Source organism: Haemaphysalis longicornis, unplaced genomic scaffold (assembly GCF_048455015.1).
Source record: "Haemaphysalis longicornis isolate Haplotype H1 unplaced genomic scaffold, Haemaphysalis longicornis Haplotype H1 scaffold_1, whole genome shotgun sequence".
NCBI lineage: Eukaryota > Metazoa > Arthropoda > Arachnida > Ixodida > Ixodidae > Haemaphysalis > Haemaphysalis longicornis.
The window spans coordinates 413,764,782-413,790,290 of NW_027526203.1; the positions used below are offsets into that span (position 1 = coordinate 413,764,782).

The 25,509-nt window shown below is 43.5% G+C and overlaps 1 protein-coding gene across 3 annotated transcripts; it reads left to right on the top strand.

Moving 5' to 3' along the window:
- The first annotated feature begins 54 nt into the window (after positions 1-54).
- On the top strand, positions 55-24,603 carry Dnk (deoxynucleoside kinase). 3 transcript variants are annotated; one of them, XM_077687065.1, is made up of 10 exons: positions 55-491; positions 998-1,070; positions 2,846-2,901; positions 2,959-3,033; positions 7,795-7,848; positions 9,793-9,956; positions 13,368-13,456; positions 14,820-14,899; positions 18,287-18,367; positions 20,467-24,603. In XM_077687065.1, exons 2-10 carry the CDS (start codon positions 1,028-1,030, stop codon positions 20,581-20,583), a joined length of 759 nt encoding a protein of 252 aa, XP_077543191.1. In that variant the 5' UTR covers positions 55-491; positions 998-1,027; the 3' UTR covers positions 20,584-24,603. The 3 variants fall into 3 exon arrangements, with proteins under 3 accessions (XP_077543191.1, XP_077543188.1, XP_077543190.1); XM_077687062.1 differs by lacking the exon at positions 998-1,070 and having other exon boundaries at positions 56-491; XM_077687064.1 differs by lacking the exon at positions 55-491 and having other exon boundaries at positions 570-1,070.
- Positions 24,604-25,509: the final 906 nt, after the last annotated feature.

Genomic DNA, 25,509 nt, shown 5'->3' on the forward strand with positions numbered 1-25,509 from the left:
AATAAAACAGGCAAGTCAACTGTTGACAATAGATTCCCTGATACAAAAGAGCCTCCAATCATCGTCATCATCGCGGTTTTGCATACGGCCCGAAACAAAAGTTGTAAACACACAGAGTTCGTAAACACTAAGGCCATGCTGCTTTTTGCAACGTTAATCGTTCAACGTTGGTTGCAAAAAGCCACACTCAAGACGGAGAGTTCTGGGGCTTTCCTCATGGACGAAAGAAACTGTGGCTTTCCCTCGCTCAGTAGTCGGTAGTGTGGTGTCCTGCCATCGGCTGAACGCTTATGTGACTCCTTTTTTTACCGTGTTGACGGTGGCAGCGGGAAGGGTTTTGAACGCCCGCGCGTTGTTACGATTGCGTCACTTCATCTTGTGCTACAATTTGGTGAAGAAAAAAAAAAGGACGCGAGAAACAAAGACGCCAATGTTAATGTCAAGAGTACTGCTGCAGCTCCGTAGAACAGTCAGTCCACTTCACTTTTTGGGTAAGTGGGTTCAACTTGCGAGGGCACGCGGTTACCACATAAGCGCATTCTGTGGCAGTTTGCATGTGACACCACTACCTGTGCTGAGGTTAATACGGTTAAATGGCTAAGGTTAAATGATAAGGTTAACCAATGCTGTGATTGGTGGAACAGCTTCGCTTCGGTGAAAACAGCGACATCGGCAGCAGCGATCATACCTCTGGTGTTAAATTATAATCGCTCTTGCATTTCTTTATTGCTAGAACATGTTCTAGCATAAGTGAAAGTGTGTTCCAGTAGGCTCTTCTGCTGCGTACTTCCCGTTAGCATTTAGCATAGCCTCGTCACCTCGTCGCCAGTAGCCGATGCCCCTGTCACGTGCTGTGCTTGCCGATTAAGCCGAGTGTTTAAAAGGCGCATTGACAGATTTTTGGCGAAGCATAAGCGGAAATAGAAGCCAGAACGAAGTGCTGGAGACGCCAAACGTGTGGATACGGTTGCCGATTGCCTTGTTTACGTATTTTCAGTTGTGTAATGACGCTGAAGTCACCTGAAGCATGGTTTCGTTTTCCGACGAGCCCATTTGTCGTGGTGTCGAAGGTGAAATCGCCTTTTTTTTTGCATTTCATCATTATTTTCGCCATTTGCGCATGCGCACCGGCGTCCAAATGCTGGAAAAGTGTTGCATCTCAGTGGTTTTCTTTGGTTACTGTCGTTTTGATCGTGACTTACTAGCGCGGTGGAGGTTTCTCGCGTTTTTTTTTTTTTTTTTTGCACGTATTGCAGTATTTTGAGAAGCTGCTGTTACGGCTCGAATATTCTAGGAGGACTCCATTTAAATTGTAATATTATGCAGAATAACATATCTGATTATACCATCCCATTAGCTCACAATACCGCTTAAACATGGCCAACCTCTGCTACGTTTGGACGAATCGTAATAGAACTTTTTAGCACAAAATATCGCAAAAAAAAATCTAATGAGTGGTAGTTTAAATTGCAGAAGATAAATACTGTAAACAATTGTTGAGATGAACTCGAAGAGACCGTAAAAATTTGTTCGTATTATGAGAAATTCATCTTAAGCAGAGATTTTTTGCATTGTGGATGTTACAAGAGAGCAAAACTGTTGCTTGTCGCATTTATGGAGTTGTCTTAAACCGAGTTCATCTTAACCAGAGTCTACTTTACTTAATACATAGTTCACATGGATCTTGTTCATTGCAGCTAAGTAATGACCTACACATGCAGAATACCCCAAAATATGACAGAATTTTGTATATTTGGGTCAAATTTAATCCGAGGTAGAAGTATGGCTTATTTGTTCACAGTGCACCAGTGCAGTTCGACATATGTCGTCTCCAAGCACCTTTACTCAGTTTATTTTTCTAAAACATGTTACACAGATGCCTGAAACATAAAAAGTTATGTACAAATGCTAGTGCGCCCTCGACAGGCTGTATATTTTTTGTCTTTGAAATGTGCAAATGCAACTCTGTGAGGTCTGTTCTCTGCACTCGTAAACAACTTGAGGTGGGTCAGTATGTATTTGTCGTGGCTCTGAAACACTTGTGAAAATGTTACAACATTAACAATCTGTTGAAATTTTGCAACATACGAGGTCACAGCATTTCAGGTGTTTGAGGTGCATTATACAGTAGATACTGAAGTGTCCTAATGACATCCAGACGTGCTTTGTCTGGTGGCACTCTTGAGTTTCATTGCAGACCGTGCATAATTCAGAACAATTTATCCATAGCTTGCACATGACGTCATCACAACGCTTTCTTGTGACCCACTTCCAGCTTTTTCAGCGCTCCCAAAGATTGGAGCTCAAGATAAGTGTGCAGCCTTTCGCTGTGCTTGTGGTTCACAAACATGGCAGCTGCGCTGATGTCAGTGCAAGCCATCTGATGATGATGATGGTGATGATATCCTCGAAGTTTTTTGGCCCGTACCCACTAGGGGGTATTGGCCAGGGCTAACTCAATTGCTCAAATTCGCGAGGACCTCAAAATACTAATTTATTACCAGAAAGAACGAGGCCGTAAAATGAAACTTCAGTATAATTAAAACCCGAATTGCCCATTAAAGCCATCTATACCTGAACAAGCAGCACAACACCATCTTCATACTAAGCTGTGGGCAATCCCACCCAATTAGTAGTAAATGACATTTATGTATGGACAACAGGTTTTTTTTTTAGCTTCAAGCAGGAGTATTTGTGACACGTGTAATTATTCTTCAGAAAAAGTGCATCTAACGGGATTGTCTATGATACTATTGATCAGTGAGAGATATTTCTCACTTATTACACGTATAATATGCCCATTCCCTCCATTTTTTTTTTATTTTTCATGTGCTGATGCTGACAGATGTTGTGGGTGATGCTTCACTTTTTAAGGTAGCAAGTAAGGGTCATCCAGTGAAGGTAAGTTAAGTTGCCTTTGGTTGTGTAGTGGTCTTGCTTATCATTTCGTCATTGCAGGTTGCAGTTGAAGGCAACATTGGCTCTGGCAAAACGACTTTTCTTGAAGGCTGCAAGCAGTTTGTGGACACAACTGTAAGTTTAATATACAGGGTGTTCCAGCTATCATGCACCATGATTAAAAAATTGGCCGCGTATCCGCTCCTTTCGTTGCAAATGTCGTCAAAAGACGATAGTCTTTGTAGACACTTGCCAAGGAAATGCCCCCCTTCGCTTTCCCGCTCACCTCTCATGCTGTTCCTGTTCCGTCGTGCTCATCCCAAGGTAAACACACTAAAGGTTTGCTCAAGGCGATTTGAGTTTACCGCGTTCCAGTGCTACAGGCGGGGTTTCTCGATGCCAGCGCTGCAGTATGGCGGAGACGCGTGTGAATCGAGGCGGCTTACTTCAAGGTTTATAGAACCGCGTTGCCGTGCTCCACGTGCGTTCCAAGCAGAACGTGAAACCTAGCTAGGGGAACCTTTCTTTGCTGTTTCCGCGTGATTTCTCATATGCCGCCCGGAGGTGGCACGGGCAACAGCAGGCGGTACGCATTGTTTTCAGTAGATATAGAATATCATTTGCTATCGAAAAACCAAGCATCCAGTAATTTTTTAATAAAGGAACACTGTAAATATCCCTTGTGTACTAATTTCATGTTCTATATTTGCGTAATGTCTTGTTCTTGTTCAACAAAGTTGACAAGTATGAACATACTATAAACCGGGCTTAGACGTTTACATTTGGCTGTGAGTATATAAGACTATTGCGCAGCAAGTATTTTACTTTGGCCAGGTGGCTGAATCGAGTTACAGACAGACATACAGACAGACCAAAATTTCTAGGTTTAGTAGCCCAAGAAAGACTATCGTCTTTAAAAACAACAACAGTGGCATTACTCGAAGAACACCTAGTGCATAATCTTTTCAGCACAGTGGAGTAGGGGCCAGTAATTTTTCTGTTAATGAGATTGATTTATTTAATTGTCATTAATTATTTAACTTGAGAAGTGCTGTTCTAATCATTAAAGTGCCAATGAAGCACTTGCAGGCACCCACGAGGACCATCTAGCTGGGATATTTTCAGTGACGAACTAATTGCATACCTATTTATTCTGGCTGATAAAGAAACCTTGTGAAATATGAAAAATTCCACTTGATGGCACTCCCACCCGGTTCATAAACCAGCGCCCTCAAATAGGCTGATTGAAAGCAACTGCTTTGCATTGCCCGAAGAGACAGCGCATCACCTTGATAAGGTCATGTATGGAAGGAGCAGCAACAGCAAGTTTCGCAGAGCGTGTGCGGCAGATAAGGCACAAACTCGGTCGCAATTTCTTCTTCCTTTCTTTTCTTTATTTCATTCTGGCTAACTCGCAGGCAGCCTGTTCGAGGGCACTGCTTTATGGTGCTGGCAGGAGCGCTGTCACATGGTATTTTTCATATTTCGCAGGGTTTCTTTATCAATCAGAATAAATGAGTACAGAATTAGTCTGTCACTGAAAGTAATGCAGTTAGCTGCCTCTCGTTGGTACTTACAAGGGCCTGATTGACCCTTAATGATTAGGACAGTACTTCCTGAGTTACACAATTTCAATTAATTAATGATCATTAATGAAACAACTACTGACCGCTACTACAATGTGCTGGAAACATTATGCACTAATTTTTCTTCGAGTAATGCCATTACTCTTTTTTTAAATATTGGTGCATGGTAGCTGGGACACCGTGTGCTGCTGGGACATGTGCTGTGATGTTACGGTGGACTGATGCCTATGAAAATAACTTTTTTGGGGGAATAAATAAAATTTTGGCAGTTATGTTGAAGCATGCAGCTTTTAAATGATCATTACACATGCCTGCCAGAGTCCCTAATGTGGTGGCAAGAGCAAGTTGGTCCACCATGCCAAGCGCAGTTGGTCACTGATGCCACACACACAATTCTAGGCATCTTGCACAATGTACAGGTAGTGTGTAATTAATTAAATTCTGTTATGAAATTTTGATATAAGGCCAACTGAATCTCGCACTAAACCAATATGGCTTGTACAGAAACAACTGTATGAAAATGTTACTGTAAACATCTATTATAATGAAGCTGGAAGTGGTAGGGCCCTAGCGGATAGTGAAGTGTGCAAACAAGTTGACCTATATCTGTAAATTACGGTGCCATGCCTACAAATGGAACCAGTTGCTGCAGCGGTTTAGTAATGCAGAGAGTGCCAAAACTGAAATTGGGTGCATTGCTGTGTACATTTTTCACATTACAGTTAGGGATGTCATAAATCATAAAGGGTAAAACAGGATTGACAGAGCTTGTCTAAACATTTCTCTGGAAAAAATGGTAAGGCAGGGATATATGAACACAAAATAAACAAATCTGACAACTTTTGCTGGGCATATGTTTTTATTGAGCTAGTAGACATTATTAAATAGGCTGTCTCACTACTACTGGTGCTAGGCTCTTACAGTTTTTGTTATGGTCAAATGTTTCACTTGGTGAACAACTACCGGCAATAGAAATATTTGCATGGGTGAACGCGACAGCTATTATCCCGACCTACCGAACCTACAAATTCCTACCCGTATGCACTGACTCTTTTCATCTTGACTCTGTTACCTCCCCCTCGGCCCCTTCAATCAAACCGAGGGCACTCTAGAAGCAGCTGGTCTCTCTCTGACTATGTGTGCTTTGGCACAAAAACTCAGTGACATACTCAACCTACACCATGTAATCTAAGCTGATGACATCACCTTCTTGTGCACCCCAAGCTCACTGGCAGGGGCTGAGACCACTGTTCAGCAGGGTCTTGACATTCTTTCCGCCTTTCTGTTTGAGGCAGGCCTGAGTTCTGCACTAGAGAAGTCTGAACTTCTTGCCCACTTTAAGTATTTGTGCATGCAAGATCTATCTTAATCTGAACTCAACCCATCCAGTTACACTTTGTCGTGTTTTAGGCATGCCACGTCAGTCGCATAAAAATGTACTGGATCTCAACCGCACTCTGTCTGCTTGCCGTACAGCCACGCAACTTGTCCGCCGTGTGGTGAAATGGTGCTAAAATGGTTCCCTACCTCAAACTTCATCATCATCATACTCATCAGCCGATTTATGTCCACTGCAGGATAAAGGCCTCTTCCATAAACTTCCAGCTGCTCCTATCTCGTGCTGTCTGAATCCACTTTCCGTATTGAAATTTCCCTATCTCGTCCCTCCGTCATGTTATCACTCTTCTCCTACATCTGTGTTCATATCACAAGCTGAATGCAGCACAGGGACGCTACATTGTTGTCAACAGTCTGCCCACTGAGCGCGTCCAACTCAGTGTGAAGAAAGCTGCTGTTATGCTTGCGGGGAGCCTGGCCAGCGAGGACTGTTTGACACAAGTGCTGGGAAGAGAGCATTTATTTCGTGCAAGATTTGTGCAAGAGAACATAATATGAAATGGGTGTGATCGGCAGAAGAGCTGAGGGGGAAGGTGCCCTCCTGAACGGCACTGAACAGGGCCGCCGCACTTGCAGGATATTCGGGACGTCTTGCTCGCAAGCATAGGCGAAGGTGGGCTACCAGAGCGCTGTGTATTGCCTGCAGCGACGTACACAACGGCTACAATGGGCATGGGGGCTTTGGTGGACATTTTCGCCCTCCTGCTAGGCAGGCAGAGCCGCAGAGCCCCAACACCTGCTGCCTCCGTTCTTTGTGCCGAGTTGGGCGTTCTCGGCGGGCAGATTGTCGGCGGTGGTGTGGCATCCCTGGTGCTGCTGCATGCGGCTTGGGGTATGAACTATAGTCCTGTCTCTCGGTGACCACTCCCTTAACCTGGTGGTACACCTGCTGTCAGTTCTCCACATTTAATGTCCAGCCCAACTCCATTTGTTTCTCTTAGTCTGAGCTAGGATAGCTTCCATCTCAGGATCTCATCCCAACCTTATACACACCCAAATAGGCAAATTAGGATGAGATAGAATGTACAAAGCAGCCCTCAAACTTCCCCCTGACACCTCTGCACAGCATCACTACAATACTGGGCCATTTCTGTATATATATGCTCCCCACCTTAATCTTCACCAAGGTAGTCAACTTGCTCATCCATCCTCCTCCCTGCAAGGCGGATAAATCTTGTCTCTGGCTTACATTTCTCCCACTCCCATAAGCCCTTCAGGTCTCTGGTTTCCCACATTTATTACTTCTCCATTTGGCTGGCTTGGATTTGGCTGGCTGCGTTTGAACCGAGCGAAGTCTTTCAACGCTGCTCTTCAAACAATTTGGTACAGAATGCATATATGGGAAATAAACTGGTAGTTTGGAGCAAGGATTTTAGTTGTAATAAGGTAGTTGTAATATGATAGTTCCTGTCATTTTTATATTAGAATCAGGAGCAAGGAACTATGTTGTTTTGTGTTGAAACACCTGCCGCAATGGCTCAGTGGCTATAGCGTTGTGCTGCTGAGCACAGGAATGCGGGTTCGATTCCTGGCCACGGCGGCCACTTTTCTGGTGGAGGTGAAAAAGCAAAAACGCCCATGTGTACGAGATTTCAGGGCACGTTAAAGATCCCCAGGTGGTCAAAATTAGTCCGGAGCACTCCACTACGGCGCACCTCATTGCCTGTGTAGTGTCGGCGTTAGACCCTACAATCAATGTTTTGTGTTAAAACACCCAGAATTGACATTTGTGATGTAGTGGGGAAAGAAATGTACCAATGCTTAATTGAAATGAGAAACATGTATTTGAATATAAGCCCAATTTTTACCATGGGCACAAATCTAAGCTATAACATTGACTAGCATAGAACCAAACTGATTGACATTCTGTGCCACTAATTTTTATTTTCTAACATCTTGTTGTAAAATGCAGGTCCTCATTGAACCAGTTAATATATGGAGGGATATGCAAGGAGAAAACCTGTTGGTATGTACTGGCAGCCTGTTTTGTCTTCCTGCTTTGTGTGTGTTTGTCTGCCAGTTTTATTAATCTATGCAGCTATTTTAGGCATTCACACATGCTCCCCTTCCTTTGCCCCAATTAGTTAAAAAAATTATTTGCTATTTTGTAATATTAAAGGCAAGGCTGGGTGAGGGAGTGCAGCCCTACATTTTGCCCCCCCCCCCCCCTTTTTTTAAATCGCTGGGCACAATTTACCTTAGCAGAATAAATATTATTGGAATAACAACAGCTCCTTCTGATTACATGATCTTTGTTTGTTACAAGTATGTTGTCAATTAATCTTAGTAAAAAAATGAAGTATAAGACATTCGCTACGTCATGGCCACATGACTTGCGGGCTGTGGCACCAATGTCAGCTGTGCGGCCTGAAGTGCGTGGTTTTCGTTTGGAGTGTGGAAATGACATGTTTGACAAAAACGAGCGTAAAGGCAAACATTTACTCCATTTGATCCTATAAACCATGTCTATAAGTTGTACATTGCTGGATCTGGGATGAGGGGAAAACAAAAAGAGTGCCCGGTGCAATGGGTTGGCATTGCCTCAGCTGCGTCAAGTATCCAGGCACTGCTTCCCTCGACTGTTTCAGAAAGAAACCTGTCGACAAATGGTGCTCCAGACCTTAGCAGCGATGTGTCCCCCCAACTTGATCATGCGATGGGCCACTAAGCTAGCTATGATAAGCTGACTAAACTAGCTATTCGCAAAGCTTGTACAGTGTGTTACAAGCAGCGCTACTGGCAGCATTTCATAATAAGGTTGGCAACTGGGGATTATGTAATGAGGAGCGGAAACTTTGTTGTATCCACAGCGGTGTGGGGCCATGCAAGCCTCGTGCTGTAAGATCCTAGGAAGCATGACGCATTCAAAAATCCTGCACAAGAACCCAACATGTGGTCAAGAAGCAGGTCCACCAACTAAGTCACCAGTGTGCTAAGTCGCACAGAAGGGAACTGGCCATCCACCGGTTGGTGCCATTGCATATCAATCAAAGCACCACTGTAAAAAGGTGCACCGCAGTTCTTGTGTGAAATTGCTTTTCCATGCACCTTCTTCCTGAGCAGCAGTGTGCAGCTGGGCTATGCTATGTGCATCTAATACTTGCACAAGCCATTTGTTTGCTTTTATTATAGCTTTCGTGCTGTAATTGGAGGGTCAGGCGCAACAAGAATTAATAATGCTATACTAATTGTAAGAGCAACTACTGTAAACGTCAGGCTTACTTCCGGGATAACTGGTATGTACTGGAATGCTCACTGTAAGCTGAAGTTTTCATAGATGGTTATATAGTGTGTGGGGGCTTAACATACCACCTATCAAAATTCGTATACTAGTATACCTAATAGTTGCCAAAATCGGCTTTAAACACCAGACACCTACAGGGTTGTCAGATCTTGTGGCAGCTTTCATTCGTGTGAGGAACAACATTGTGCTGTGACACCCAGATGATTACTTGTGGTACTGATGATGCATGCAAGGAAAATGCCACCACAGAGGATTGAGCATGATAGGCAGACTGCGAATGGCTACTACAGTGAGTAGTATTCGTATGCATCGCGTGCAGTATCTCCAACGCTGGCCTCACATCAGGTTAAAGGTCTGCAACTTTGGAGAGGAACTGCTTGTGTGATAGGATAATAGATAGCTGTTTGGGATTGAGAATAGTTTTTACACATCTAGCCCTTTCTGTTCTATTGTTGCTCAAAAATAGCAGTGTATGTTGTTTTGCCAAAAACTGCACGGGTCATCTGTAAAAAATGAAAACATGCCGTTGTCTCTAAGCAAATATGTCAGATGGAAAGGCGAGTTTAGTTATTGTACAAATCGATGCGTTGTCTTAAGTGTATTCATTCTGTGGGGAAATAAGGGCGCCTTCAAAAATTTGACCACTGCCCACTTCTCTTGGAGCAGGCGCTGATGTACAAGGACCCAAAGCGGTGGGGCCTGACGTTCCAGACCTACGTCCAGCTCACCATGATGCAGCTGCATCTGGAGCCTGTACCAAGCCCCGTGAAGATAATGGAGAGGTCGCTGCACAGTGCACGCTACGTCTTTGTTGAAAACCTGCACCGCAGGTGAGCCCAGTGCACTCCTCATCAGTCCTTTCGGGGCAGCTCCGCACATTGGTGTGCAACATTGGTTGTCTCTCTGCGCCTGCTAAGAGGAGCAGCACGATAGCAGCACGATAAAACCTTGTGTAGCTTTTATTGTTATTTGCCTCTAATTGTGCAATTTACACGTGCCCCCATACCTGTAACTAAACAGGTGATGAATGGCTACTCATTAGTTTTCTGGCATTTCCATTGCGTATGATGTGCATCGGGCTGAATAAACCACCCGAGAAATTGCCATTGAGGTTGCCTTTATGGCTTAAAAAAATCACACCTTTCATGAAAGATTAGACCTTCCATGGTTCTCTTGGATTTTGTTCAAAGAAAAATGGTGCTTTGTTTGGTTAAAAATGAATAATGATTTATTTTCAACTTTGCTTGTTTACCGTCGTACCAAGGAGGTGCCAGAGAGACCCTTTTTGATTGGCTTTAAGTCTTCGTGACTCCACGGAACGAGGTAATGTAGGAAATAGGGCCCTGAAAGGGGCGGCCATAATGCCCTACCCGTAGCTAAGCACTCCCTCTGAGTGCTCTTGTGTGGTGCAGCTGCAAGTTGGAAGGTGCAGAAAACACCCATGCCACCACCAAGTTGCGCCAACTACCTATCACCCTTGCCACTGGCACTGCTAGTTAGTCGTCTTCACCCACAAGCACCAAGCCATGGTGATGCAGCCTTAGTAATTAAGGAGGAAATTAAAACGGAAGCAAGGCCTACGGGCTGTGCTATTAAAGTCCCCTAATATATAATGTTTACTAGCTGTGGATTCTGTTTTTTTAGTTAATAACATGTTGTTACATTCAGGAAGGTGTCCCCGAACCAGGCTCTGTCGCCTCTGTCATGCGTGGTAGCGGGGTGATGAGCGGCCAGCAAAAGTTGCTGCCTTGGTGAAGACGACAAGAATCCGAAGGCCAACTTAATTGTTCTACCGCATGGCGAGAGATGAGCCGAAGCAATACAGGAACAGTACCCTTCTAGGCGAGCCTACAGCAATGCTCAAACAGAGCGGCAGCATGGAATCGGTGCTGCAAAAAGAACTGGTCTACCCATCGAGGGGCGGGTTTTATGCACAGAGCCATAAGGGCTGTGGGGCTTTCCCAGTGCTTCTGTGCACACGACTCAAAAATAGTACAGATGCACGCAATGCTCTTCCCCGAGTTTGTGAGAGCCGGCAGTAGTGGCACTCGTTGAGTCTGAGAAAGGAGGGAGAGATCTTCGCTGCAGCGTTTGCTTCGCTGGGGCAAGCCTCAACACGAGGAACCGTTTGTAGCCGCCGTGGTTGAGTCACCGATTATGAAATGCCCATGTGCCGGCCGTTCTCCAGCAAGCTGTAACGTGTCCGAGGCAGCTTTCTTACACAGCACCGGAGCACTCTGCAACTTGCAGCATGCACGAACGTGCTAGGCGCACTGAATCGTAACGATGTGCTACACAGAAATCAGATATATATATATATATATATATATATATGTATATATATATATATATATATATATATATATATGTATATATATATATATATATATATGATGTTAGATGTCGCTAGCTTGCTCTTTTTTTCAATAAAATGGCTAGGCGAGCTCACTCAGCCAATCTCGTTTCACTGTTCATGATTTGTGATGTCGCAAATCGTCGTGTAGAAACAAATGCGTGGGGCATCGATACCCATTCTTAATACTTTGGAATTTTCTGCCTTGACGATCAACTGGTGCTGCAGCAAGTGGTATTTGTGTAATCTGCTGATCTAGGCCAACTTGCTTTTGCACTCAAGTGTTCCTTTAAGATTAAGCAGTGTAATCTGCTGATCTAGGCCAACTTGCTTTTACACTCAAGTGTTCCTTTAAGATTAAGCAGTAAACATGGGTATTTCCAGAATTGGAAGTTTATCTGTTACTCCACGATTTTCATGTGTTTTGGGGTTACCTCAACATGTTTATGTGAGGTAGCAAATGTTCTGGACTCTAGCAATTGTTGCCAGGGGTCTAACAACATGAAGAGGTGTATATCATGAAGCTATAATCGTAGCCTTTAACCCTTTGCGAGCCGTTGTCGGGCCATGCCCCACATGGCCGTACACGGCAACGCTGCAGTAGCGATCCTCTGTCGGGGTACGTCCAACTTGGGTGTTCAAGGTTAAATTTTGCAGTTTTTCTCACAAATTAGTGAAACGTGTGGGCCGAAAAAAGTTAATTGTAAATTTTAGTGCAAAACATGATGTTTGCATATGCTGCTGCGTTCACAAAGGCTTCCATGAAAAGATTGTTAACTGGACGATTACCATTGGCGAAAAGATGGCAGCTGGCTTTATTTTTCTTTCTTTCTTTTGTTTCCCTGGGTGCTTCTGTTCAGAGAACAGTCCCCAGGCGGTACCAATTAAGTGCCTGACTATAGGACTTGCTTCTGTACTATATACAGTTAAAACCTGATCTAACGGAGTCACCGGGAACAGCAAAATATTTTGTTAAATCGAGAACTTCGTAAAGTTGGAACTCATTTTACAAGCAGTTGATTCCGTAAATTCAATGTCTATAGCAAGGCGCATTTCAGCAGCTACCATGACATCGTAATTGCGACCGCCACGGCGCTGCCTGACGATAATTAAGAAATGCGCTAAAAGTCCACGTTGAGAATAGTAATAAAACGGTAGTGGTTCTGGGAGAAGCGAATTTATTTACTGGCAAAAAAGGCTGTGATTTTTGTCTGCATGTGCTTGGTTCCCATTGGGTGGACAGACTTTTTGTAGCATGGAAGTGTGTCCAACGCGTCCTTGGTTCCGTCGTGAGCCCCAGCAAAGCGCCTGAGCAAGTCGATAGCGTCCGTCATTTGGCCTGGAGCGGGCACAGGAGTTTGAGCAGTGTCTGGGTCGTATCACCCTCTTTATCTTGTAGAGCTCTGAAAAAACGAAACTAGATGCCTCGTTTCTCCCCCCCCCACTTACTTGGAGAAATAACCTTTGTGGCGTTCTGATGAAACACATTTGAAATTGCTCCTATTGTAAATTTGTGCCTGTTTCTCGAAATACTTCGTTAAATCGGGAAGCATTGTGCTGTGTAGGTACCTGTGGGGGAATTCAACTTTGTTTTTAGATCGGATTTTGTTAGTTCGTTAAATCGGGAATGGCGCTGAACCTATTTCGTTGGTTCAGGTTTATAAAAGCATTGTGCCGTGTAGGTACCTGTGGGGGAATCCAACTTTGTTTTTAGATCGGGTTTCATTAGATCGAGTTTTGACTGTACATCTTTGTATTTGTTTTTTCACAAGAACAAAATTACATTTGACTTCTGTACCAGCTTGGTAAATTAATACATTTTATTTATTTATTTATTTTGTGAATGTGGAAACCACGACATTATGCAGTGTTCACTGTTTCCTTGCAGTGGGCATCTGAATTCTGTGGAACTGAGCATCTTGGACCAGTGGTTTACTTGGATTACTAAGAACGCTAGAGTCGGATTAGACATGATCAGTAAGTTCTTGTCACCTGCTTTCACTATATTAGTACTATTTGCCGTATGAATGGTTTCATGTTTAAGTGTATTTAGGCGTGGACATTCACTTACAAACTGAGTCAGCTAGATAATTGTTATGGAGTTTTTGGCTGAAAATTCTAACATTTTAATTTTAATATTGCAGTATTTCGGGTTAGTCTGTACAATTTTTGTAGTGCTTAAAAAGTGTCCTTCTGGTGGTACAAACACGATGCATTCTTGCTTGATGCGACACTAAAGTGAATTGATTAAACTAATTTTTGTCGGTGCATTGTGTAGTCCAACTCAAGTAACCCTTACTTCTAGAGCCTTAGAGTATTTGTAAAGCTTTGAAGAAAAATAGAAAAAGAAAAAAGAAAAAAACAGGCCCAATTTGGCACCAACCTTGTGAACTAGTAGTACTGTACTGCAGTGACGTCACACTTGTTTTGCTATGTAATTTGGTGCACCCAAGTATTTAATTTTTTTTTTTTACCTAGCTACTTCATGTTTAGTGTCCAATTTTCGTTTGGTCGCACACAGTTCGTATGAATCAAATGTGCTCGCAATCAGCTAACTTCTGCCTTGTGGGCTTGCAAGTGTGTACGGTCACAGCCAGTGTCGCCAAATTTGTGAGGAAGGGAATGCCAGGGAAATGATAAAAACAAAAATAAAAAAAAAAAGCCTGGGGCATCCTATTAATGGCAGACTGAAAAGGAGCTAGGAATGTCAAAGGTGCATGCGAATGTGCACCATGGCTAATCGTTTGTCAATCCCATCACGCGAAGCAAGGGCAAAGCCCATGGCTATGCCACTACAAGTCGTGGGGTTACTGCTGTTGAAATGCCCTTGTGGGTTTATGAAATTTGATCAGCAATCAAATCTCATCGGAATGCATTTACTTCCATGTGGGCTCTCTGCCCACATGAAAATGTCGAGCACTGTGCCCACTGTTTTTTCATTGCTATGAATTTACCGCTCAGATGGGAACAAGTGGCCATGATCGCATAGCATAGTGGGCAGAGCTTACTCGGACAGCTCGGGCTGGAGTCCTACTGTAGGCAATAATGTTAATGTTAATTTATATTTTTAAACACCCTTTTGTAATATCATCAATGTGGCATTCACACAGATCAACAGAAAATTAAAATACTTGCGCAGTTTTGTGCTTTAACTTAATAGGTCTGCAATCGTGGTGGAGCCGGGGCTTTTGTGTGGTGGATATCAGGGTTAAAAAAATAAGCCACAAGATAAGAGCATTACAGTGTCGCTTGGGTGACAAACGAGTTGTCTTTTTAGTTTCATTTTGATGCCTTTGCCGAAGAAAGTAATTACATTCATTGCAACCCTTTCTTTGCACAGTTTACTTAAGAACCGAGCCAGAAGTTGCAATGAAGAGGATTCAAAAGCGAAGTCGACCTGAAGAGGATCAGCTTCCTTTTGTAAGTACGACAGTGATTCTTGCCTTGTATTTTTTTTTTAAATTTTAATACTCTATTATGGTGAAGTTCCTGTTAAGCATCTATGTGACATCTAGAAGGTTTAAGGGCACTGAGTAGTTTTTTTTTTTATGGGGAAAAGGGTCTGAGATCAAGCCTTTTACTATTACAGTTTTTACGATTGTGAAAATCAAAGAACATGCATATTTTTTCATTCTCAGTTCTAGAAACTATTTTTTTGTGCTCTACAAGTATTCTAGAATTTATTCAAATCTTTAAGTTTAAGTTCGTGACCGCTTTTTCAAAAAGAAATGTCTGCTCAGATGCGCTTATTATAATATCACACAAGTGAAGAATTGCAATAAGGCTCACGTCATGATTCTAGCTGTGTCAGAGGAGCAGTTAAGACCATTTGAATTTCAGGCTCGAAAAGTGGAAACAAAAGAAAAACTAGTTTTGTCTATCAAACCTATAGCTCGAACAAATGGTAATAACTCCTGCTCTGACATAGAATGTGATAGCGGCCTGACTTGCTCGCGGTTGTGAGACCAGGAATGCTGGGTCAGTCGGGCCTGAGCAGCGGCACTAGCCTGTGTTCTTTTGGAATGATGCCCTAGCAAAAATTTCCAATGGGTTATTGACACCAATAGCTATTGGTGTATCAGTCTATAGGTGTATTGTTATATTGGCCTAGTCCTGTGGGTGTATTGGTACCTACAGGTATATTGGTGCATTAGCCTTGGCCTATAGGTGTATTGGTATCATGAGCCCATTGGAGCTCCAATTGCAGTATGACCAAATGGATGCTGAGGCCTTTAGTCCATTGCATTCATTTGGCTCCATTACACTTGCTTCAAGTTTCTAAATGCAATGTGGTCCCACTATCCTTCAAATACCACAAAGCCATGAATGCTGGTTGTCTGCAGCTTTATTGCACAACTATGTCCTACAGGCTGTCGAATTTCGATTCCGACCCGTCGCGGTGGCTCAGTGGCTAAGGCGTTGTGCTGCTGAGCACGAGGACGCGGGTTTGATTCCCAGCCACGGCGGCCACTTTTATGATAGAGGTAAAAAGCAAAAACGGCCGTGTGTACGAGATTTCGGCGCACGTTAAAGATCCCCAGGTGGATAAAATTAATCCGGAGCCCTCCACTACGGCCTGCCTCATCGCCTGCATTGCGTTGGCTCAAGCCCTTCAATCAGTCGATTTCCATTGCGTTCCTCGAGTCGGAGCTGTAAGACCTGCAAAAACAGTATGGCAATAATTACAAACTTGCACAACCATTGTACATTTTATAAGTGCGTCTAACATCCTATCCAGACGGAACGAACCAGCCTCTTTGGCAGCGTGCCACTAGACCTCAACAAACTGTGGTGCAGAAGTATGCCACAGAGAACAGAACGCTCGGAAAGTTAGGCATTCTGTTTCAATTCCATCTGGATGAAATATGACCCACAGCAATTTGTGTTCCTATAAACGGCTGTTTAATAGCGTTCTGTACAGACGAAACAAAGTCCTGCATGCATTGTACTCAATTCACACGTAGTTGCATTGATAGTTGCTTTTTCAACAAATGAAAACACCGCTTGTTGACCTGCTATCCTATTTTTAATATAAAATTTTTACAGAAAAAAGAGCTTCCACAGCTTCATGGTGAAAAGAAATGTATACGTACCTTCAAATGCAAAAATCCGAGCAGCGTAATGCATGCACGTTGGTCACCTTGCTGAGTGTGAAGACAAGAATCCTTGAATACGAGTGACATCAAAGAAGTCTTTACGTTCTAGTGCTCCATAGATGATGCCCGCGTAACTTTAAAAACTAATAAATACAATGTACAGCACTAAAATTCACAAACACGGGGGCTGCCCGCTAAGATGAACAACTGTGCTGGGGATCATGCTGGAGTGGTGGACATGAAGGAAGCCATTTTGCTTTATCTTGCGTACGAAGGAATCATTTTTGAGTAGTCTTAATTAACGTACTTCACTTTAAAATTATGACACAAATTTATAATGTGGGCTTAATTGTATTTGTCTTAATTTTGATTTTGTAAGTTTTATTTTCTGCAGATAATTGAAGCACAACACTAACCCTAAGAATCGGCAGACAAACCAATTATGGCCACTCCCTGGCACGCCGAGATTGAAAAAAATAAGAGGAGGCAATCGTCACGGAGGAAAGAGCGGGCGCTTGCGAAAACTGCTGTGAGCACAGAATCAGACGCGAGACGTTTTTGTTTATTGCAAGCATTGCATTCACCATGTGCCAGTGGCTGCTACTGGTTGATGCTGGTGAATTTTTCAACGCTACGGCAACATTTTTTTTTAGATGTGCTAAGTGCAAAATGCCTGTAGGTAATATGAATTGAATGTCTTCAAGTAGAAATGTTGCTTCAAAAAAATCGAATTGGGGGGGTTTTACATGCCTACCCCGGCTATGAGGGCGCCGTAGTGGAGGGCTGCGAATGAATTTTGACGAGGGTGTGTGTATTGTGCGCCGCAACCGCGAGATCGACACAGGGGCAGTTTTACTTTTCGCCTCCTTCCGGAAAGCAACTGCTGTGGCCAGGATCGCACCCCTGTCCTTGGGCTCAGCAGCACACAGCCTTCTGTAGCCGCCGCGGCGGGTGAAACATTGCTTCACACATACCTAAAACATTTTTAGAAAACGATCTGTTTTTAATTAAGGCTTAGAAATATGCACATATCGGACCTACAACTGGAAACGAAGCTTTCTAATCACAACTCCAATTGACAACAGATCTCTGAGTTGGGCTCAAAAAGCCAACTATACTTTTTATCAGTGCCTGTAAAGCAATAGCACTGGACAATGTGTTTGACCAATAAATATGCCATATTGGTCTATTCGGCCGATGCAACCAATAGCTATTGCTATTAGACTAATACAGCCAATACTTATTGACCAATACATGTAACTCTATCAGACCAATATATTTCGTATTGGTCCTATAGATACTCAAATTGAACCAATACAAATTTCTATTGGAGTTTTTGCTGGGGAGGAGGAGCCACATGAACATTCATTTTTTATTATTATTATTATTACTTTTTAGAATTTGGATTCAAATGAATGCATTTCACTGCCAGCACTGCATTGAAGTCACGGTACAGTAAAAAAAAAGTGGTAAGGCTGCTGCTAGTGGCTATTGCATCAGCACTGCAATAATCAGCACTGCACTACGAGCTGACGCATGCTGTTGGGTGTTCATGGTGCGCTGTGAGCAGGTGTGCAGTCAAGTTGATAGCCGGATGGCTGGCATTAAGTGCTATGATCATCTTTCTTTAGGCAACACAGACGCTTTCAACTGGAGTAAGTTTTTGCACTGCATTTGCTTAAATTGAATGTTCGAAACCTTGTCATTTTAGGACTGGCTTTGCCAAGTACATGACCGCCATGAAGACTGGCTTCTCGGTCGCTCTCAGTTCCCTCTGCCACCCCGTGTCTTGGTGAGCTTGCTCAAGTTCCTTCCGGTTGTTCTAGATTTCAGCAACAAAGCACATTTTACTGGCAGTAAGGTTAAGTTTTTGGTTAATACATGTTAGTGCAACTAATTGTTACTCACTGAAGTCTCAGTGGCCAATAATTAATTCAACAAGTGCAAGTTTGCAACAGGTGCATGAATACAGTGCGGGTTTCACTCAAGGTGTGGGGCCGATCTCTTTAAAAATATGGTATCACACTCTGGGTTTTGTTCAAGGCTTTACCAAGCATCAGCAGATGCTACTAGGCGTATTTGATGCAAAAACTTGGGAGATGCTTAAGTTTTGCCTTGAAGAGTGGGATGCGGTGGTTGAACACGAACAGAAGCAGATGCACCATCAACACTCCTAAAAGGCAACTTCGAAAAGCGTCCTGCACTGGTACGCAGCACCACATCCATCGCACATGTGTTTTTGCCCAGCAGCCAACTGGCAGCTCTGCATTCTCCAAAGATGAGTGATAGCATTAGGATGACATTAGGATCCCTCCATGACACATGGAAACTTTCCCTCCTTCACGTGACGAGCATTCGTCATGACCTTATCAGCCAGTTAGGATTTTCACTTCGTGCTGCTGGCTTTTTGTGTGACTGCTTCTCAATGCTTTTGTGGTAAAATGAAGCACTTCCTGAAACGGGGTGCTCATTGTGGTCTCAGAAACTGAGTGGTCACCATTGAAACTCAAAATATTCGTTTAAAAAAGTGCGAGTAGCAAATGCTGGATTCACGACATAACCGCTTGTGCTAGCGTGGTTGTAGACTGCTATATCGGTGTGAAGCCAGGGAATGCAGGTGACGGCACATGCGTGTTTTTGCAATGGTGCTGCTGTGCGGACTAATTAGCCATCCCTCGACTCTGAGCTAGGTAATAGCGCGTCATTGGAGTGATGGTTCAGCTAAATAAGTTTATTAAAGGTTTTGTATTTGGGTCATCCATTACCTAAAGCTCCTAAAAATTAATTAACCATGCATCAGTGAACAGCCACCGTAGGACATAGTTTTTCAGTGTGCACGAAGCACTAATTGACTAGCATGGCCTTGTCAGTTCTTATTCATGTGACGCAAGGAAAAAAAGTTGCAAAACCCATGCGAGAAAAAATTGTGCTCAGCTCCGATGACATCGGAAAAACGTTTTTGTAGCCATATGCAATGCCGAGGCTGCACCATTGCTGCATGGCCACACCCCATGCGATAGAGGGACAAGTGTTTGGCCAGAGAAAAAGTTTGCTGCACCCAGAACATATGGCATCACCATGCCATCAATCGAGTGGCAGTGTGCGCATCAAGGCAGCCGATTTGATTTGCAAGCCAGAAAGATGTTCACTGATGTACAGACGACCGGGCTTCTCACCATCTTGAGCGAGCACAGCTCTTCATGCCATAGTGGTACAGCTGGCTCAGGGTAGAGGAGCAGAAGAACATACTATAAATATGCACTTTCTTTTTACATATGCTGACTGCGTTAATACTGATTGCATTTGCAAAACTCTTGCGGAAGTAGTTCACTCAAACTGGGCTGTGTGGGACCGTATGTGTCCCGAAGTGTCAGCGGAGGCTGCTTCAGGAATCCTTTAAGTTCTGAGAATTTGGAAAATCTGCAGCTTGCGAATGTACTACTAATCTGTACCTTATCAGTAATAGCATCAAGCAGAAGGTGGTCAATGGTTCTAAGGGTAAAGGGTGCTTCAGATGAGTTCGGTGCTGGGCCATTTGGTACATCGCTGGTACGGAAGAATGCCAAAAAAAGAAAAAACGAGATCACTCATACAGAAATAGACAAAACGAGGCTTGTTCCCTCTTGGCCTTCGTGATTTTTTTTCTTTTCTTGTTTTTTTTTTCTTCTCTTTTAGTTCTTTGCTTGGAACTCGGAGCTTTGCTGTAGTCCCTGTATTTTGCTTGCCAAATGAAAACATAGCTGCATCCTGGGTTTAACTCTGCCAGATTAGAAAAGTGAAGGCTCCACGTTAGAGCCTGTGTGCTTGCAGTTGAACGCCCTTTGTCTCCACCTGTTGGGCTTGCTTTTGTTGCATGCATAGTCAGCAGGCCAGTGCTCCTTTGCAATGCAGGTACTGGATGGCAACCAGGACTGCACGGACATTCAGAAAGAATTTGCACGGCAGCTGCCTGACATTCTGGACCTGAGCAACCTGCACAATGCTCCCTCTGGTCAACAGTCTGCATGAAGAGCTGCAGTCATTGTACAGCCAGAACAAAAAGTGAACGGAGCACGTGAGCGGTGGGCAGACTGCATCTTTGTGCCAAGTGGTAGGGCAGGCACAGCTACTGTTACTGTCACCCCATTGATTGCATCTGGTTGTGGCTCAGTCAAGATTGGCTTATAGATGCAGCGCTGCATCTAAAAGGCAACATAACATAGGGGTCTTCTGTTGGCACTGCGTGCGTTGTTTTGTTGCGAGTTCTGTTGAAAAAATATCAGCAGCTTATGCATTCACACAGCTCTGAATGTGGCGTTAGTGGGCACCAACATTTGATTGCCAATATACAGTCACCTGGCATTGTTCCCGTCATCGTTGTCTTGCATTGTGTGATCTTGCATTGTGTGATTGATAAGCACAAACAAAAAATTCACAAAGAATTTTAGCACACTCTTATGGTGAACAATCTAGCTTTTAATTTGTACTTGCAGATATATACTCACACAAAAGGTGCAGGGCAGTAAGCAGTCAGTTTGAAGGCACCCTCCAAATTGCAAAATCAACCTGGGTGTGCTAGTGACTGACTTTGGGGACTGCAAAGGTGTGGTCGCTTTTTACACTAACTTTATCTACTTCGACGGAACAAATCCTGGCTGACAGCTGCTTCAGCTCTACACCAACTGGTGCCCTCCATTGGCTCAAGGCTGCAAGCTTGCTACTGATGTTAGCCTATCCCTTTTTCATTTCTTTGGATAGTTGCTAATACTTCAGCCAGAACAGTATCCATATCGTGGCCAGGGCTGTATTGTGTCACTGGATAGAATCGGTACCAGTTGCCCGACACAAGAAAAAACGTAGTTTTTGTAACTTCCCTATGTTTCTAACAAGGCACAGGGGCACAACACCACAAACAGGCAGCGATTCGAGGGTTTAAAGCACAAAGAGCGTCTTAGGTGACCAACCTGGGAGAACATACAGTGAATTCCCCATTCTCGCCTCAGTGTCATGCCTCAAGGCATAGATGACAGGAAGCAGCTATATCGGGTGCACTCATTGAAGATAGCGATGCGAGTCCCGGTATCACGGAGATGCTGCTAGATGCTCCAGGTCTGAAATCGGCGGTAGTGTTCAGCGATGGGCAGGCGCTGCCTTCATCACTCAGTGATGCCAAGAAGTGGGACTATGATGGGAGCAGCGCAGAGGCTGGGCAGCAAGAAAGCCTTGGACCACAGTACTACCACAAACTCATTAAGCTGCGAGATGAACCAACACCGTGACAGACACACATTCAGCACTACTAGAAGTACCGCTATAAAATAGCATTGCGCTCTTTCACAGCAACCAGTAATTCCCCGAATAAAAAAGGAAAGAGTGAAGGGGGTTAGGTAATAATGAATGTTAAAAACACGTCTTGGTGTTAGCTTGCTTTTATGTTAGCTCGGGCGTTTTATGTGTGAGGGGAGTGCACTGCATTGTGCTTGGGAAACAGTTTCAGCTTCCTCATTCATCGGGTTTATGGTCTTCTGAAAGCAATTATTGTGGTGTGACAGTAATAGTTTTCATGCCTGCACTGTTCTGTGGCGCAACGATTTGATCTTAGCCACTGCTCCCATGTTCCACATAAGCTTTTTGTACTGTCTATGCACTTCACAGAAATACGGGCACTGAAACCCTTCCGCAGGGCGACAAATAATCTCTTCTTTTGCATTTATCTCTTACGTTGCCAGTCACGCTGCATTGTTTGTCACCACGCATTAGGCTGTTGTGTAGCCTGAGGGTGTTGAAGTGAGAGGAAGGAATGATGTTACATGCCTAGTACTGTGAAACTTGTTCAGCATTTCAGCCAAAGATTTTAAAGTTATTTTGACCCGTGGCGTGGTACGTAAAATGCCCCCTCTCAAGTGTGTGTGTGTATGTGTGTTTGCTGTAAATGTGGGTAACGCAGATTACCTCGTGCCTTTGCAATTATTATGCTGCTTTAACTCCAGGGTTCTCTCTCATGAACCTAGTGCAGGCAGGAGCTTGGTAGTGTAGCATCATAATGAACAGCCAGCCGCTTCATGGCTGGGAAATTGTGAGAGCCTGTTGCCTATGGAATATATGCCATTTTTAAGTCTTCGCTAGTGAGTATTGCATGAGTTTTGTCACATGTTGCAAAGTTCAGTCCTTGTTGTCCTGTTCCCAAAGACAACTTGGGAAAGTTTTAAGTGTGAAGATGTTGTGTATAATGTGTAGCTTTATTATTTTATTTTTTGCTTTTAGTATGTGTATGGACACAGCAGAGACTGAATTACATCGCAACGTCGATTTTTTTCTTCTAAATGGCTACAATTAAACTCGGACTGCAGTGGCTGAGTGTCAAACTAAAGAAAAATTTTGTGCGTGTCTTTTTTTTTTGTCACTATTCTTAATTATCAATCCTGCAGGATAAACTGTGGTATCTAAAAATCATCTTCATTAGTTTTGAGCACTTCATAAAAAAAATGTCTTCAATTGCATTGTCTCACGATGAATAAATCTTTCACTAAACAATTGAATCATTTGCAGAAAGAGTAAATGTGAGCTAGGACCAGCTGGTTTGGGGTTGAATTGCCAGGTAAGCTTACCTGGGAATTTAATCATGAACCAGCTGGTCCAATTATGCTACCATTTACGCTTGAGTACATAGAGTAGATTGGCGACAGAGTGACTGCGAACGCTCCCTGGAAACGTCTGTTTCACAGTGGCATCTACAGGATTAAACACCAGTCAAGCAGAAGCACATTTTATCACTTGCAAGGAATTTAGAAAAAGTCAAGCTGAGTTTTGTCTCATTTTGCACATGCAGTAAGTGGCATTGCCTCGGGGAAAAAAAAAAAGAAAAGAAAATTAACTGAGAAGCTTTTGAGCTGCGTCCTTATTTTCTCACTCATTTGCACACCTGCTTTGCAAGTTAGTTTCATTCTATAGTGTTTTTTTTGTTGTTGTTGTTAACACCGAGTTGGTCTACACTTGCTTCGTTCATTCATGGCAACACCTCGTTCCATCGAAAATCTAACAAGGCGTGCTTAGCATTGCTGTGACCTGTCCAAAATGGACCATCGTTTAGTTGCGAACAAACTACGCAGGCATTTCTGTCAAATTCTGTCTTCAACAAAATATAAACCGAACAATTAAAATATCACTGTGCAAAGTTTAAGCAATAATGAAAAAGCAGTGTAGGCAAGAGGTTTTTAGTAGTGTTCGTGTTTGTGGAATTCAGTTCACAGCACATGCAACATGCTAGCATGCTGTTGTTTCCCAGGGCGACTGTGCTGAAAGGAAAAAAAAAAAAAACAGATTGCATCCTTCCAATTCGACCTGGAATCAAAATTGTCCGGCAGTTTCAAGCTTTGTATAAGTAGAGTGGGCTTTTTGGTTGTACAGCTAATAAGTAGCCTTTTTCAACCTCTGCATCTCTAATATTTAAGCGTTTCAATACTGTGCAGATCCATTTAAATGTGGGTCTAGGCAAGCAGTAGCTTGCTTGATGAGCATTGTGTTCCTGGTGACATAAGTCTCTGTGCAGTGCACCGATGAATAGAATGCATTGCTGCACCATCTGTTGAGATCTACACCTGGTAAACGTGCATGCTGTTTATGCTTGTTTGTTTTCCTGTGGTGCACTGTTTTGCACACAAGCCTCGGCGTGCTTCTTGTGGAGCAGCCATGGGTCGTAATAAGCCACGCATCTTGCATTGACACGTGAGTTGTGGCAGTGTGCATCATTTTGTGCCATTTCTATGTGGGAACATTGTTTCCCCACTTTGCCTTTGGGCTGATTGCTTGCATATTCTCCGCCAGTATTTTATATAAGCCCAAGGTCTTTCTCAATCGTGTTCCTTTCGCTTTTTAGGTTGGCCCCTTGTCCTTTTTGTGTTCAATGCGTTTTTGCCAACACGTGTGGTTTCTTGTTATTATGGGACCAAACCAGGTCAGCTTTCCGTGTCGCATTTTACTTCCACTGTCTCTGGCCTTTGCTGTACCTTAGATGTGGTTACTGTGGGTTCTGTTTTTTTTTTTTTTTTTTCTTCACACATTCATCCCAAGATCCAATGCTTAGGGTGGTTGCGTGGTTAAACTGAACAACGCTTCTAATAGTGTGTACATACAGACAGGTGTGTCAGATGTTTTTTATGATGATAATTTTATATTGTTCAATAGCGTATGTTTCTCCTGGCGGCATTTAGATATGCTTGTATTCATTTAGTATCTGTATTCGTGACTGGTTTGTTGCAGCAAAATGAGTTTTTTGCTATCCTTTGCACTGTTTTTCAAGCATCATTCGAAGCTGGTTTAGTGATTATCCACGTACAGATGCCCATTTGTCGTGTAGTTTTATTTGTGTTCTACACTGAAGTGGCATACCTTAGCTTGTGCAGGGGTAAAAAAATGAAGGAAGCTCACACTAACGCCTTGAAGTTAGCGAAGCCGTACGCAACCAAAACAACGATTTATGTGCATGCACGATTGCAACCAATTAGCTTCTTCTTCGCTGCCGCACCTTTGCTGCATCATTGTTGCTATAAGTGTGAGCTTCCTTCACTTTTTTGGAAGTGGTAATCATTGGACTTCACCGTGGAGGGGCGTACGCTATGACATGTCTCTCATTTTGAGCAAGTATTTGATTGATTGATTGTGGGTGTTTAACGCGCCGACGCAACGCAGGCGATGAGGCGCGCCGTAGTGGAGGGCTCCGGATTAATTTTGACCACCTGGGGATCTTTAACGTGCGCCGAAATCTCGTACACACGGGCGTTTTTGCTTTTCGCCTCCATCAGAAAAGCGGCCGCCGCGGCCGGGAATCGAACCCGCGACCTCGTGCTCAGCAGCGCAACGCCTTAGCCTTGAGCAAGTATTGCTGTACTATTACGGTGAACGCTGGAGTCTTTCTTGTCCCGAACAAGTGCGCCACAATTACAGCGAACGGTGGAG